We start from the raw sequence: 17,525 nt of genomic DNA, 5'->3' as shown, positions 1-17,525 counted from the left end.
CACATTCCCTTAACGGACCACTTGCTGCCTAGAGAGTGAGCTGATGAACTGCGATGACACAGTGAGGATGTCAATCAATTCATCACACTGTGGCAGGGCCAGAGACCAAAGCAAAGCCTGACCAATTAAAATCCACTTCTTGTGTGTGATGGTGTTAAACTTAATACGACACTATAGAGCATTGTAATGACATTTACACACAATAAACTCACGTTGCACTCTAAATAAATTAAAGTTGGCATGAAATGAAAATTAATTCTGTCTATTTTCTAAATGCATGTCATTTATCTTATTCTGAACAATTCATCAGCGCATGTAATCGTAATAAGGACTGGAGACATTTCCTTGTTCGGTGGTCAAAATACCAAAGAAATCTCACTTTTATGATTTTTGAATTAACATTTTGTTTAGCATGTTTTCAGTTTTTAACTGTTGTTGGTTCCATGTTCTACCATTATTATCATGATGTTTGTGGATTATACTAATCCTAACTGGCTTTAATACAACTCTCACACAAAAATGTAAAAAAATAAATAGTATTTTTCATTTTCACATGGAGCAAATATACAGTAAATACAACTTGTGTTCTTGACTCATTTTGAGCAAAAAATGTGCTTGCAAATGTAATTGTTCCAAGCATAATTGTTTAGTTGATTATTTATTCACATGGGGGTTTACTTTGATGTACTGATGATAATGGTGCTGTTCTCACCCAGGTTAAGTTTTTCATAAAGCAGCAGTGTGAAGCCAAGTAATCAGTGGCTTGCAGCCTCTTTTATGTGTGAAAATAATCACTGTACGATTGCTGTGGTGACCAGAAGGTTGTGTTTGGCAGGGTACTGTTATTATGCTATAAAATGGAGACATTTCAGGAGATGGGACACCAAAAACCGGGACTATCCCTAGAAATTGGGAACATCTCAGAGGATATTTATTGAATGTGCTATTGAGTACATTAAGGACAGCAGACTTTTACAACCCAGTTCCACAAATGAACTTGCAAATGCAAGCAACCATAGCCCCTACGATGATGACGACATGCAAACACACCCACAAAAAATGGTTTGTTTTCAGTGTCACATTTATTTCACCTCTGCAAAGAGAAGAGTGTTTTAGTGCAGGTGTGACCTGTGTTCGAGTCGAGTGCAGAGATCAAGAGGTGCAAGTAAAATGTATTACTTACTCTTCTCTGATGACAGCCACCCTCCATTTACTGACAGAAGAAATAAATGACTATCCAAACATTCTCTTCATCCCCTTCACCTTGATTGTTTGGAACTGCTTTCCTCACCGGAGGCTTTTTTTTTTAAAAATGGGAAATCCAACCTCAAGGGACAGCAATGCTTTGAGCATATTGAGCTTATATTTCTAATGCAACCCAAATGATCTGCTTTTAAGCTTTTTTAAATGAACGTCATTTTGTTTGTCACATTTTATCATATAATCAGAAGAAATCAAAAGCTGAATTAAAAAAAGTACAAAAGTTTTTAAAACGGTTTTGAGTTACAGTTATAAAATATTTACAAACATTTCTCGTGTTAATGAAACAAACATGAACACTTCAACAACATTCAGATATTGAACAAACAAAATATGCAAAATATATGACAAACAATTTATATGGAGAAAAAAAAAAAACAACAAAAACAAATTATACTTGGCCATGAAATTAATGTTTGGAAGATGTCTTGGCAGTTCTTGTTCTGAGTTTTCTCTTGATTATGAGATGAGCGCTCTCTTTATCATCATCATCATCACTGCCTCCAATGATCTGTAAAATTATTTAATGAATTTAATACACATTCACCTGACAGCATTGCTGCATGGATTTTTAGTCCTGAACAAATACATTTTAAACTGTACCTCCATACCACAACAAACAAACAAACACATCTCAAAATAAATAATGTATCACAGATTTCTTTTACTCGCATCCAGCAAGGCTTTAGAATGTACTTCAATTATTTATAAATGTCAAATTTAAACATAAAAGAATGATATTTCATGAATATATACCAGGGTAATGTTAGTGTTTCAATAAAGTATGAAACTTTTCAGCAAGTATTGTTTATGTATCATTAACATTTTTTGTAACATCTACTGCCTAGGTGTTCAGGTTACTCAAACAACAGAAACCAATCAAATACTGTGGCTTACTGCTTAATTTATTAAGTTGGGATTGAAAACACACTGAAATTAAAACAATCTTTAAAGTAGATTGACTATCAACCTTGTCTTTTTGAGACTTAAAATGTTAAATAGTTGTCATTACATTATCTCTAACAAATGATATGCTTCTCATTCATTTATTCATACATGCTTATGATTCACTCTTACGTGACTAATGCACAGGAAACACTACTTACAGGATGAGAGGGTATGTCCAGCGGGGAGGAAACCAGAGTCTTGAAGAGCTTTCGTTTGGATTTCTTGGGTTTGATGTTTTCAGAAAGATTCAGAGGTTCGGGGCATTTAACATTCACCATGTTTATGATCTTTTTGGCTGAGGAGGGAGCTAAAAGTTGGGTCATGGTGAGATACAGTATGAAAGACTTTTAGCAGAGAGCTCCAATCGATGTCATTGACTGAGTGCAAAATTAAGAGGCAGCACTGACCTTTGCTCCCAAAGAGGGTTGGAGAGCTCTGGATAAAGTCACTAATCTTCTGCAGGGGTCCGTCTTTTTTACCTTTCAAGATGCCAGTAGAGTCTTTCTGCTGTAATTGACTCACCTTTTCCCCTTGCACTGTGGGAGTCTGGTAAGGTGCAAAATACAGAATACAACTAGCTCAGTGTATTATCGAATAAACATTACAGAGAAAGACGTGAGATGTCACAGGTGTATTAATGGACAGAAAGTCACCTCAATAGATTGCATGTTTTCCTTGTTGTTCACCTTCAGCCGTCGTTTTTTTCGATTTTCTAGCTCCACAGAGTTCTAGAATAACAAACACATAAATCACAAGTTATATGATTATGTGTTGCATTATATGTACGATGACCAAGTTGTTAACACACATGATTAACATGTTTCATTGTTGATTTTTTAAATGTCTCACAATTTGACAAGAATTTCTAAAAATAGACCGGAACCTTCAGAGTTTACTGCAACTAACTGTAGCTGCAATACAGGTTTAAAATTAATCATGTTTATATATTTAAATTAATTAATAGGTCTAACTAATTAAACTATAGAAATGCCATGATATTTCCAGATGTGAAAACTCACACTTTTAAAATTCCCTGACTATGGGAACATGGATTAATTTTTTATTGTTTAGACAGTGTCTGTATACCTCCATCTCTGGGCTCTTTCTCTTTCTGGCTGTACGTCGGAGTTTTATCGTGACAGACTCTGCTTCTCCTGGTTTCCTGACATTCATTCGGTCAGGTTTAAGTGGAGTAAAGCTGATTTCTAGCTCAGGTTTGGGGAAGCGCTCTTCTTGGAGACTCTTCGTGGACAGGATGGAGGAGTCGAGTACTGCCGCCTGCTTTGAGTGATTACCAACACATATTATATATCCACAGTAACCAATTATAATACAGACCAGAGCTATTCCTGTTTTTGTATGCTCCAAAGCTTTTTATAAGCTCTATGCATTTTGCATTTATATCACTCTACTGACCTCTTGTGTTGGACTAAAAGAGTCGCCTTTATTCTCTGTCTTCACATTTGATGTCTGTTTGGAACGGCCAACTTTCTGGTTATAAGAGTTATGAGAAGCAGCCGAATCTTTTTTCCTTTGTAATTTCACAATGGTATCCTGCTTCTCAGCCAGCTGCTGCTTTAATATTTCCTGTAATCAGTATGCAGGGAAATGAAAAAGAAAAATATATTTCATTATATTAATATGTTTTAATATTATATTAGCACTGTCATAAAACTTTGTTACTGATGTAAAGCATTTTAAAATCCTTCAGTTTCCTCTCATTCGCAATGGCCTAATAATTTATATATCTGTACTGATAGGCTGTTACACCGGTCAGGATGATCAATGAGGCAATATTTAGTCATTTACAAATTATTAGGCTTTGGCCAATAACATTCCTCAACTTGCCAAATAAAAATGGTCATTCCACTTAGTGTCAGTTCCAAAATACAAAATCTGAGTAGTGCAAATTGACAATTTTTGGTGGATTTTGAGCAAATACTGATTATATTTTAAAAATATATATTGTTTTTCATTTATATGTTTACTATTGAAATGTTGTTGTATGCACTTGTCAATTTTATTTAATTTCTGTATTTTCTTAAATGTGTGTGTATATAGTATTTACAGAGTTTTAACTTTTAGTTTTAGTTACTTTTTCTTATTTGTAAGTCGCTTTGGATAAAAGCGTCTGCTAAATGACTAAAAGTAAAGTAAATACCATGTAAAAAAAAAAGAAAAAAAGTGTGTAATGAATTAATGATTATCAAATGAATTAAGAAGTTTGCACATTCTACTTTTCTGCAGTGATATTAATGTCCTGCTGTAGTCTTGTCATTCCTCCTGTTGGCAGGTCGCTTGGAGCACAAAAATTATATTAACTCAGAAACCTGCTGTGTAAATAAATTACTACTCAGAGCTAAATCCTGCCCTCAAGCCTGTGAAAAGAAAATGAGGCAGGGAGAGAGAGTTAGAAAGACTGATCCTATTACCAGCTGCAGCCTGTCCTGTTGGTCACCCTCTAGTCGCCTTGCTACCTGAGCCACTTTCCCTACGGCTGCTCCATCCAGCCCCTTTTCCTGCTTATCATCTGCCTGCTCCTCATTAGGCTGCTGAAACATCAAAATAAATAATTTTCTGCTGCTGGAAAGACCCAATTATGGAAAAAGTCGGAGGGATCAAAGAGTTCCAGGGTCTTACTTTTGTGTTTTCTGCAGGTCTGCAACCTCTCTGTTTTTTCTGCTGAGGTTCATCTGAGACACCAACACTTGGTTTCTGATACTCCTCCTGCAGATTTGCAAGATCTGAGAAGAACAGAAATGCCTGAGGTTAGCTTCAGTTACAGGTAAACTGAACAGTGTGACCAAAGCAGCATTACCATCATACCAGAATTTTTGTAGATGACACCAATACCAGTGAAATTTTAGTCTTTATTACATAACTTCAGAAATCATTCTAATATGCTGATTTGGTGCTCAAGAAACATTTCTTATTATCCATGTTGACAAATGTGTCACACTTTAATAGTTTTGAGGATATTAAATTCTGGTACTTCTTTCTGGTAAAGAAAAGAACAGCATTTATCTGAAAAGGAAATCTTTTGTAAAATTATATGCATTTACTGTAACTTTTGATCAATTTAATGCATCCTTGCGGAAAAGTAGTATTACTTTCATCCAAATAAATAAAAATAGAAAATAGTAGTGTATATTTTAACAAAAAATGTCAAGTACTTTAAGTAAACAGTAAGTAAAGAACAAATAAATATATATATATATATATTTTTATTTTCCTTGTAAATGATTAGTATTAAATTTAGATATAATTACAGAAAATAAATAGAATGTGTTCATATAAGTTAATACATGTAATAATTGAAATAAAAGATTAAAAAGTAGATATTGTCGTTTAATTACTATTAACAAATTAGATTAATATGACAAATAATAGATTACTGCAGATACTGAAAAAAGACTGGCCTCTTTTTATTCTTGTATCTACTTGGTATTGAAGTAACTTTACGTTTTGAATTCCCTAAACTGAATCTTGCTGACTTCTCACAGTATGTTGTCTAGCAGAGATTTATACGAATTACAATTAGAACAGACTCAGCCACCTTCAGTTATGGATTCAATCTCATTCAGTCTGGCCTCCAGCAATTCCTCCTCATCTGTCTGTGTGCAGTCTTTATTTAAGTTCACACACGTCTTCTCAATCAGCTTCTGCTCTGCCAAAAGATCTGCAAACAAAATCAATCTTACTGAGGACAAAACGTAAGCCGATTTTGTTAACACCAATTGGTACTGCAGAAAAAAAGTGCTTAAAGAAAAGACATATAGGTTACCCTGACAGCTTGTTTGGAAAGTCTGAATGTTTTCTTCTTCTGTGGCATAGTTAGACTTCACCTGTGAGTGAAAAGATGAGGAATAATCCAGCATTTAAGACCTGATAACATCACAAACTGAACAAAGCTGAGAGAAAGAGCAGCACTCACAGTCTGCGGTGGCTCAATAGATTGTTCTGTACAGCTCAAACTGTGTCCAGCCTGATCCCTCCTCTCATTTGCTTCACATTGCTTCTGCTGAAACATTTTCTTTTCTTCACTTAAGATCAAAATCTGAAGGAATAAAACAGCATTATTAAAAAAAACTGTTCATATCACTTTTACCACACTAACAAAAGAAGCGATTTTTCCAACCTGTTTCTCTAACTGTTCTTTCTGCATTATAGCCTCAGATAACTGATTTCTGACATCAGATCGCTCTCTCTCCACCTGCTGCAAATCACAACTCATGGTCTTGATTTTATTAAGTCCATCGTTGACAAGTTCTCTCAACCTATAAAAAGACCAAAAGATCAATCAAACCAGCTGATGTTAATCAAAATAATTTTTCTCAGTTCCATGCTTAAGCAACTATAAATAAATACTTGAAGAGAATGAGCAGTAAAATCTAGTACATACAAAAAAAGACACTGACACAACTGAAATGAGGATGTACTCCTCAACTTATCAAAACGTTTGGATGAGAAATGAGAACCTACTTTGAAATCTCTTGGGCTTTAGTCTCTAGATTTGCATCTTTATGAGCCAGATCTTTCTCCATCGCAGTTATTCTCCTCTTGGCTTCATCTCTTGCCTTAGAGATCTCATTCTCTACAATCGTTCTTACTATGTTCAGAACTTCCTCGTGCTGGTTCAGTTTGCTCAGAATTTGATTGAGTTTGTCCTGCAGAGTTTTCCAGCAATCATCTCTGGAGTCTTGCTCTTGTTCTTCTATCCTCCCCTGCTGATGTTTCAGAGCACTCAGTTCTTCCAGGAGCTGAGAGTTACTTTTTATTTGGGCCACAACAAACGTTTGAGCTTCATAACGGCTCAGTAGGCTCTGGTACTCTTGTGCCTGGGCATCACGCTCATATTTAAGCTGACTGGAGAGCTCCTCCAGCTGGCACATGTTTGCTCTGGTCTGACTGACCTCCTGCTCCAGGTCACTGATCTGTTGGCTTTTCTCATGAGCTAACTCCACCATCTTCTCACATTCAGCCTCCTTTTTATCATGAGAGAGCTGACAGACACTGAGCTCCTGACGCAGATGATCTGCATCTGTCATTAAGGATTCAATAGTTTTGGACTGACTGCAAAACTCTGCTTGATTTTCCTTAATCAAAGCTTTGGCTGCATCAAGTTCTTCTGAAAGCTCATTGGCAATCTTTGTCTGAGTGTTCGATTCTATCTGCAGAGTTTTGAGCTTTGGGCTCATCTCATTGGCTACCTGCTGAAGTGCATGTAGCTCATTGGCAAGAGTCTTGTTCTCATTTGTGACTTTGTAGACCTCTGCTCTCTGCATCACCACAGTGGCTTCATGTGCACGAGTCAGCTCTGCCAGTCTATCAGAGAGATCACACACTTTTTTCTCAAGTGAACAACGCTCAAGTTTAAGTTCATTCAGCTGCTCCTCTTTCATTTTCAGTTCTTGCAAAAGCTGCTCAGTTTTCTGACTTGTAATTTCCTCCCCTCTAGGTTCACCATCTTCTTTCAGCATACACTTACAGTTGTTTCTGAAATTTAGGATTTCTTCTTTGATATTATTAATTAAGGCCCTCTGTACATTGGGAATGAAAGAAAAAACATGAGCCATTACAGTCCAAATGTATAACTAAATGTGTACCACCTCATAAAAATATTTGTTTTCCCTAGTACACAAAAGCAGAATTCAAGAATTTTCAAAAAGCTCCTTTGAATATAGTGGTAGTTTATGGTGACCATATCTGTCAAACTCTAAAAAAAAAAGAAAGAAAAAAAACACCATAAAAAGTACACAGGACTTCTACTGAATTTTCAGTGATTAACAGATTTTGTACTTTTTCAGACAAGCTGTTGTATTAAGACTTTAAAATAAGTCTACTATGAGCTACATTTGTGCTGTTTTTAATGTCCTTTTTGGATTTTGACGCACTGGTCACTATAAACTCTAGTTGGTTATAAAGCGTTGTGACAAGATACTTAAATTCACCTTTTGTGCTCACAGAAAAAAAAAAAAACAGCATACAGATTTGAAATTAAATAAGTGAAAGACAGAATGTTAATCATACTAGTAGATCACCACTCTTAATCAGAGATTATTCCATAAGGACATACCCTAACTGAACTGGAATCGGTCAACATGCACTACCATTCAAATATCTGGGGTCAGTATGATATTTTACATTAGAATTTATTTTTTATTCATCAAGGATGCATTAAATTGACCAAAAGTGACAGTAAAGACATTTGTGTCACAAAACATTATTCAAATAAACTATATTATTGAGAACTTCTATTTATTAAATCAATTATTATTAAATAAATCTGAAAAAAAAAAAAAGATTTTCTCTAAAATATTAAGCAGCACAACTGTTGTCAATAATAATATTTTTGAGCAACAAATCAGCATATTAGAATGATTTCTGAAGTATCAGGTGACACTAAAATCTGGACTAATCAGGGGTTTTCTGGGTCCATCTTTTTTTCCGGGAGCGGGGGGACGGGGCATCACATGCAAAGCATGCAATGACTGTGGCAACTTTAAAATTATTGCCTTCCTTATTCAAACTGATTTTTTTTTCATGAATATATGGTTGACTTGAAGAATGAAAGCTATATCATGCACTTGGAAAATTATGAGCTAATCACCGCTTATTGACACTAGGGGTGTGACAATACACTTAGCTCATGAGATGAGACAAAATACAGATACTTGGTTCAGTAGAATGAGACAATATTTTAATACTATTTTTAAGAAATTTTCAATGACAAAATATTTGTCTTTTAACTACAAAAAGTAAAACAATGCAGTTGTATTTTGAAATATTTTAACTAATCTAGGGCTGTAACTAATGATTATTTTGGCAATCAAGTAATCAACTGATTATTTTGACAAGTGAGTAATCTGATATTTTTTAGTAACACAAATAGACCTAAATGAAGAGCAGGCTTTAGTATGTCTATTTATATATAAACTAACGATGAGGTAATAATAATTGGCTCAAATAAAATATCAACACCAAGTAATTACATGGTTTTATTGAACAACACTGTAAAAATACATAATGTAATATGCCTATATATAATATGAACATAACCAACTTGAAAAGTATGAAAGACATCGTCTTACATTTGCGTCCAGCGGATAATCTCCAAAATGGCGCTACGGTGATGCGGAAACAAATTGTTGAATAAAGTCATTATTTTTGTTTTCTTTGCGTACAAAAAGTATTCTCGTAGCTTCGTAAAATGACAGTTAAACCACTGATGGCAGATGGACTATTTTACAATGTCTTTCATGCTTTTCTGGGCCTTGACGGTGTTAATCCTTTGGCAGTTAATGGGATAGTCACAAGCCTCCCGGTTTTCATCCAAAATATCTTAAATTGTGTTCCGAAGATTAACAAAGCTTTTACAGGTTTGGAACGACGTCAGTGATTAATGACAAAATTTTCATTCTGGGCTGGAGTAACCCTTTAAAGGGGTCATATGATGCGATTTCTTGTTTTCCTTTTTGCATGTATAAGATCTGCAGAGTTACAAAGCTCAAAGTCTCCCACAAAAGGATTTATTCTATCTAAAAGAGAAGGCTGATCCAGACCAGGCTAAAACGCCTCATTCAAACACGCCCCCACACGTCTACATCACGATGTGGAAATATTTGCGTAATGCCGCCCAAATGTTCACGCAAAGAAAGAAGGCGTGGTTTCAGTAACCGCAGTAGTGTTGATGCAGCCATGTCAGGGAGATGCTGTGTGTTTCTATTTAAAAGGGTCAATTCCGACTTTGCTATGACAATCTGGCGCTTCTGAATCAGCGACTAAGTATGTTTTGTTATAAGTTCAAGTACTTCCTATTGACTGTTCAAATGCGGAGTTTTGCACGTAACGCGTCATGTGTGTGTGAGGGGACCATGGTCACATCACAGCAGAGAGTACAGCCCGTCAGAAATCATCTTAACCGCAGCTTGTGTACTGCAAATACATACAAGCATCATCACTGTGTCTGTCATGCGACTCTGTTCCCCTTTTGAGCTTGAACTGATGGTAAAAATAACTTGAAAGCTGAAGCTTGCGATTATGGTAAGGGATGCGCAGAATACATTTCTGATGCGTGCTTGTGGAGTTAAGCCAATCACAATGTCAGCTGGCCAATCAGAGCAGACTGTGCTTGTCTGAAGGAGGGGCTTTGTAGAAAACGACACATTTGAGAGAGGCGGGGCATAGAGGAACTACAATAATATACAGTATTTGAAAAATAATATGTTTTTGAACATTAAAGCATGTCAGCATATTCTGTTACACCAAATACACAAAATAATGATCTTTAAAATAGCATCATATGACCCCTTTAAGTACATTTTGTATTATAATAAATACCTGCAGAGGGCGCAAACGGCCTGGTGACATTTCACTTCACAGCGTGATTAAAAGTTTCTGAGTTTGCTTGTGGCCAAATATTAAAATTGAATGGATTTAAACATTGTTTATTTTGATATCGTGATGTACAATAAATTAGGGGTGTAAGAAAATATTGATACACGTGAGTATTGCGATATTTTGTTTGGCGATACTGTATCGACTCTCAAAAACGGAATATCGATATAAAAATTAAAAAACAAATCATGCAGGATTCATGGCAGTTGTTTCGTTTTGAGATCATATCCCGACAGCTATATAGCAGTCTTCATCTCTGAACTTAAACAGTGACAGGAAATACTAGCATTAGGGCACGCCACTAATGTTAGCATTAATATAGTTCGCTGCCAGTAATGGGGGATGAAAGAATTGTTCCAGCTCTCGTTTTGGTACAAAGCTGAAGTGTGGCGTCATTTGGGCTTTTGTAGCAACGTCTGCCCCGGGACCGCGGCACAAGCGCCACCTCGGTTCCGCCGCTTGTCGCGTCCCGTGTTGAAAAGCCTTCGCGCAAGGCGCAGCGGGCTGTAGTGTCACTGCGCGGCTGCAGCTTTCTCTCGTAATTCGGGGGCGTTCTGTGCAGTTGGGGCGGTGCTCGCGTCGCGGTCTCAGCGATTCCACGCGGAACATAAATATAAACTGAAAAACCTGTGAAATCCAAGTTGAAAGGTTCTGAGAATGTTCAACAGCTGTATTTATTTTATTGTTTTACAATTATTTTATTTTCTTTAGGAACCCTGCAAGCACTTTATTTTTCATTGATACTAAGCAGATGTAATTTTTTGTTCAGATCAAAATGTTATGATATTGTTATATTACAATTGTAAACTTAAACTGTGAACCTTTAAAGCAGGATCTAAAAATATATATGGTCTTTTTTATAAAATACATTTTATACATACACATTTAACTAAAGAATACTGCAAGCATTTAATTCCCCCCCCCCCCCCCCCCCCTTGACTCGTACTGCACAAAAAGTGGTTCAATAATGTTGAATGTTACAGGGACTGATTATTGCAAATGCAGATCCCAGTGTGTTCTGGTTAAACAATTTTTATTTATTTATTTATTGCAAAGGTTTGAATATGGTGGTGTGCTCTTAATGACAGCTTTCCTAAAAATATATCCTATTCCTAAAATAAGAAATATCCCAATATATCGCCTTGCTTACAGTATCGCAATATATCGTATTGTAACCCCTGTATCGTATCATAAGATTTTGCCAATACACAGCCCTACAATAAATGGCATATTTAGAAATAGGTTGATGTATTCTCCTGTGTTGGCAAAGGTTTATAAATGATTTACATTACAAATCTAGTGAGATAATACACACTGTTTTCCTTGATGAACGTTAAGCAATTCAAATTCACAACAAATGAGGAGGAAGAGTTTAGCCCCTTTTACACACAGTCTTTACTTTTAAATTACTGGTAAGTTACCATTAAGAGATCATGTGTTAACAGGACCAGCTTTTCAAAAATCCTGGTAAATTTGTTCTGGAAATCATATCGTTCTTATGGAGGTGACATAATAACTCTGAGCTGTTTACAAAGCTCCGCTGCTTTTAAATTAGTTTTTCCATGTAAATATGTGCTAGATGGACATCTTTGACCATTACGCCTCGCAGGTTTTTGTCCCGCTTCTCCATCCATTAGGGGCCAGTTGCATAAACTGTTTAGACTAGTGAACTCTTTAGACAGCTATGAAAAGTTAGTCACCTCATTTTTTTTCTTCAAGACTGGTTATAACTTTTTAAATTCAGTTATGAAAAAGTAGATTGTTCTTATTTTTTATTTTTGGAAAAGTAAGACTCATTACCCCCTAGGCTGCGACTCTACAATGATCTGCAAAATCTGATTGCTAGTAATAATAGTTTGGTTGAGAGTGAAAGCTGTGCTCCTCTCAAACCATTGGTAGGCAAACTCATTGACTCGAAAGTGATACCAACAAGTTTTTTTTAAATGTAGGATTATTTTTTTCTGCAGCCAAACACTGCACGCCGCAGATCCGGCACCAAGCCCTGAATAATGGCTGCTGAAAATTCAGCTAAGCGATCACAAGAGTAAAATACATTTTATAATACAATAAAATAGAGAACCGGTTTTTAAAAATTTTATAAAATTTCATAATCTCTCTGTTTTTACTTTTGAACAGTAGTGTATTATAAACTTACATCTTTAGTAGCTGCCTCCACGTTTTGGTCCAAAGCAGTCTGTAATTTAGAGACCATGTCATCTTTCTCCTGGCAGATTGACATGAGTTCCTGACATCGCAGTTTCTGGTTTTCATAATTCTAAAAAAGACAAACAAACATCAACACATCAAAATCCAGGTAGTCCATGTAAACAATCTATTGACAATAACCTTAGGCCTTTCAAATCAAACTTTAGTTCAAATTACTTTATTTGCTTGGAGAAGCTGGTCACTTGATTCCTGCATTTGAACACACATTGCTTCCAACTCTGAAATGAGAAAATATAATTACACTTATGTCATAAAACAGTGAGCTTTCCCCCCTTCGTGGTAACTGAACACACCTTTAGTTTTAAGACCGAGATTTTGTTGGCTTTTGAAAAGCTCCTCTCTCATCTCCTCCAGCTGTGTCCTCAGAAGATTAATTGTTCTGGGTGATTCGGGGACATTTGTCAAGCAATTCTGTACTGCCTCTGCATCTCCTTTTATCTTAGCTAAATCATCTCGCATTGCCTCGATCATGCTGTCCAAAAGCTCAATCTTAGCCTCCTAGAATGATGCAGAGAAAAAAAAAAAAAAAAAAAAAATTCCAATAGCATTTCAATGTCAAATGTGTGCCATGATAAAGATATAGCAGAATTCGCTATTTTTCCCATGTACATATGAAATGCATTAAGATTTATACACAGTAGATCAGTCTAAAGTCATAAAATAACAGTGAATACAATGAAGCTAAAATTTAGTCACTAAACCAAAAAAGTTTTTCAAAAGACAGCAGAAATAACAGCTATATTCAAATAGGTTTTAACAGTGGACATAAATGGCACTTGATTTTGCCCTCTTTTCCTATTAGAGGAAGCCCTCTGCAATTACCTTTGCAGCATTCTCATCACTGCTAACAGCGGCCATTTCATCGATAGTTCCACTGACCAGATTCTTCAGTATGTCAAGCCTCCTTTCTGCTCTTTCCTCAACAATTTCTTTCTCTCTTTGAAGACGTTCACTGAAACATTGAAAAAAAGCAACATACATTAATGCATCTTCAATAAATATGAGAAATTCATAGAAATTAATTGCAACCACTGACTACCGTTGTGTGCACTGTTATAATGTCAGATTCACTAAAATAATTAAAAGGGTCACAATTTGTGTTATGTTCAGCACAGGGTCTCCCGCCCCCCGTTTTTGCGACAAAAACAGACAACAACAAAAAAAAACCCTGTGCTGAACACAATTTGAATGAATGAATGTATTGCTTAACTTACTTGTAGTCTTTTTCCATGTTAGAAAACAGCTCCATAAACTCTGCAGTGACTTCCTCACGAATACGAGATTCCATAGTTATTTTTTCAGACTCTTCTTTGGACAGCTTCTCTTGGAGCTCTTCAATTTTCAACTGAAGCTGTGTAGAATGTATCATATTAGCATATCATATAGTCTAAAATAACATTGAAACACAATAATTGAAACTGAAAAAACACCTTGAATACTAAAACACAATTACTGAAACTGAAAAAACACCTGAATACCTCACACAGCTCTTGACTTTCTGCAGCCTCTAGGACAGTGTTATCCTCCATGCTCTCACCGTCACTCTCCTCACCGTCATCCTCACTCATTTCTTCATCATCTTCATCCTCCTGCACGTCCTCTAGGCTCATCTCCCAGCTCATGAGCGAGCTTCTCCTGGTCCAATCCTTCTTGTCAGCGTTATTGATTATCATGGACACATCTCTGGCAGATCTCTTGAGCGCAATACTAGGAGCTGGTTTAGGGTTGTGGACCACCACCTATAAGGATAAACGGTAAAAAAACAAAATTAATAAACAGCAAAGAGAGTAAAAATGCCTGATAATTTAATATCAAATAATGGTTCCTGCAAACCTTCTGAGCCACTGCTGAGAACTTGAGGACATTCAGGGTTTCATCATATACTGAGGCACACTGGTTTATGTTGACGATCATGCAGGCTTTTCCACGGCCACAGAAAAAACCCTGCAAATAATGTGTGAGTTTGCTCTCTCTGAAGGGGATGTGCTGATGAAACCTGTGCAAAAAGACCAATTAGTTGCATTCTAAGTCCCAATTTCAAAGTGGAATTCAAAGGACTAAAGAAACAGAAGGCAAATGCATCTAATGCAGCAAGCAAATTAGTTGTTTTAAAAGTGGACATTTTCTCACTTGGTTTGCGTTCGGTTGAGTCTCAGAGCATTGATACATTTCCCTAGCGTTAATAAGGAAGTGTTGATGTTTCCAGCTTCTTTTAAGCGGTCTCCTCGGTTCTGAGTCTTTGCACATCGCTCAGATCCAGCCAAATCACATAATGACAACCTTTAAAAATAAGTTAATTAATGAATAAATGAATGATTCCATGTTAAAGCATGTTAGTATTGAGGTCACCTACTCGCTTATTGTCTGAACTCGAGGAACACCCACATCTTCAATACGCAAGACCCGAATGGAAAATATACTGTGGCTATGGAGAAAACGTATATGTTATAAAATTTCAAAACATAATAAAATGATCAAGTTAAATATTAACACCACAGTGATTTAAAATGAAGCACCTTCTGCTAGAGACATGGTTGAGCTTGGTGGATGAAAAACTTTGATTTTTCCTTCCGATTTTCACAACTTTTAATGCTTCTTCTGCACTGCTAACTTGAACCCATTTTAGATCTGGAGGAAAATATTTTTAAATATTAAATATTGAAATGTAAACATTTATTCAATTATTATTATTATTTTCAAGCCAGAAAACAGTTAGTTACCTTTCACAAAAGCATTTCCTTTAACATCTTGGGCTAGCCGCAAAACATTCCTTCTGTGAGAGCCATTTGGAACATCAAGCAGATCATGGATGTTTTCATTGTAGATTTCACAAAAGGAGACCCACACAGAGAATTTAGCATAAGATGTCTCATCCAAACAGACACTGTCCCCATTCGTGTCACTAGAGGTGGAGCCTGAATAAAAAAAAAAATCAATGTTTGTAAAGTGTTTATGCTCACTGACAGAAAGCTCAAAAACCATTTCAAAGGCAGAGTAAAATACATAAAACATTCAATAATACTTACTTTCAAATGATGAACAGCTGGAGCTGGACATGCTAGACAGGGTTTTCTGGGGGTCAATCTGATAAACAAAGAAACAGCCAAGATGTGAGTATTAGTAATTTACTTTGTGCTATAAAACAATAAAAAAGGAAGTATATATAAAAAATTATTTACATCTTTAAATCGGCGAAGAAGGTTTCTCTTATTTGTAGCTTCCTCATCCTGCTGCTCTTTGGTGAGTCTTATAAAGTCGACACATCTGTGAGGCTTGATGTTATTTTGAGAATAATTTCTGCCTTCTATACTGTTAAAGATCACATTCAATGACCTGGGCAGAATTCCACAATCTGAATCAGGGCCTACAACATAAAATAGACAGCTATTCATACAGTGCAATTATAATTAAGTGAAAGTGAAGTGACCAAGTCATTTTTGCTGCGGCGTCCGGGGAGCAGATGGGGGTTCGGTGCCTTGCTCAAGGGTCTCACCTCAGTCGTGGTATTGAAGGTGGAAGAGAGCGCTGGTTATTCACTCCTTCCACCAACAAGACCTGAAACTCGAACCCGCAACCTTCGGGTTACACGTCTGACTCTCTAACCATTAGGCCCCACAAACAAACATCTCGTACAAAATTCTTACCAAAAAAAGTAAACGTCTTCCCAGCATTAGTAACTCCATACGTAAAGATCAAGGAATTCCCTCCATCCAAGACTTCTTTCACAAGGCTTTTGGTTGTTCCATCAAATATATCTCTTTGTGTCGTTTCTGGACCGTACACCTAAAACATGAATTCAGCAATCATATTACAGCAGAAACACACTTGATAACATCACTGAAGCCTGTTTGCAATAAATGACACTGCCAGAGGTCACTGTGGCTGTACTCATACCTGTGAGAACTGAAATCGTTGTGCCAGCTGTGACCCGAATCTCTCACTGTGTCTGGCTGTCAGAGATGTTCTTGGTGCCTTCAGAATCACGGTATCTGGAGGCTCAATTGAGATGCACTCCTGTTTGTAGAGATTACAGTCATAAATTGTATTAAGCACATTAAAAGTATAGTTCACCCCAAAATAAAAATTCATCATTCACATTTTCATGTTGTTTCAAACCCAATCCACACAATAAAAGTGAACACATATGGGTTATGACAGAATTTCTCAAAAGAGGTCAAAATGTATAAAATATGTCATAATTTAGCTGGCACCTGTGCTTCTCCTTCTGTTCTCTCTGCAGTAGTGAATGGACGGACACGGAGATAGACCTGCAGATGCTCTTTCTCCAGCAATAATGAGTCCTGTTGAAACAAGAAATACTACTTTACAGCCTAAATTCGAGGGCTTTAAAACATGAAATATGTTTGATAATAATAAATACCCTTGATAATTTGGAAAACTCGACGAAAAGGTCTTTCCTGAGGTCCTCAGCCGTTATAGAGCCAACTCTCCCAGGGTTATGATTTAAACACGACTCCATCATTTTGACGAAGCCTACGTTTAGCTAAATGTTATTATGTGACCAAATTTAAGTGGCTACAAACAAAAGGGAAACAACAGTGACGCATCGACTACTGAACATGTTAAATAAGCTAACGTTACTGCCTGAAATTTTTCCCCAATTCAATTAAGCACCAATTTTGAACAACATAGAAAAATGTAAAAGTATCACCTGTGTGTTTTCGTTCTCGCCA

General features: G+C 36.3%; 1 protein-coding gene across 1 annotated transcript; it reads right to left on the bottom strand.

The window, feature by feature from the left end:
* Window positions 1–889: 889 nt before the first annotated feature.
* On the bottom strand, window positions 890–17,314 carry kif20bb (kinesin family member 20Bb; the record flags this gene model as incomplete). The annotated part of the gene is made up of 30 exons (XM_079398522.1): window positions 890–1,771; window positions 2,367–2,515; window positions 2,616–2,754; window positions 2,862–2,936; window positions 3,295–3,489; window positions 3,625–3,795; window positions 4,641–4,760; window positions 4,849–4,952; window positions 5,765–5,887; window positions 5,993–6,053; window positions 6,143–6,265; window positions 6,347–6,485; window positions 6,691–7,748; window positions 12,761–12,880; window positions 12,988–13,049; window positions 13,125–13,329; window positions 13,654–13,783; window positions 14,046–14,182; window positions 14,310–14,570; window positions 14,665–14,827; window positions 14,962–15,111; window positions 15,185–15,256; window positions 15,348–15,459; window positions 15,552–15,746; window positions 15,858–15,915; window positions 16,011–16,195; window positions 16,476–16,614; window positions 16,726–16,845; window positions 17,043–17,132; window positions 17,213–17,314. The coding sequence occupies 30 exons, from the start codon at window positions 17,312–17,314 to the stop codon at window positions 1,670–1,672; spliced, it is 4,860 nt and encodes a 1,619-aa protein (XP_079254648.1). The 3' UTR covers window positions 890–1,669.
* Window positions 17,315–17,525: the final 211 nt, after the last annotated feature.

This window comes from Barbus barbus (assembly GCF_936440315.1).
Source record: "Barbus barbus genome assembly, chromosome: 38".
In the NCBI taxonomy this organism is placed as follows: domain Eukaryota; kingdom Metazoa; phylum Chordata; class Actinopteri; order Cypriniformes; family Cyprinidae; genus Barbus; species Barbus barbus.
Note: the sequence above shows the minus strand (reverse complement) of the source record. Positions and strands in the feature narration are given on the sequence as shown.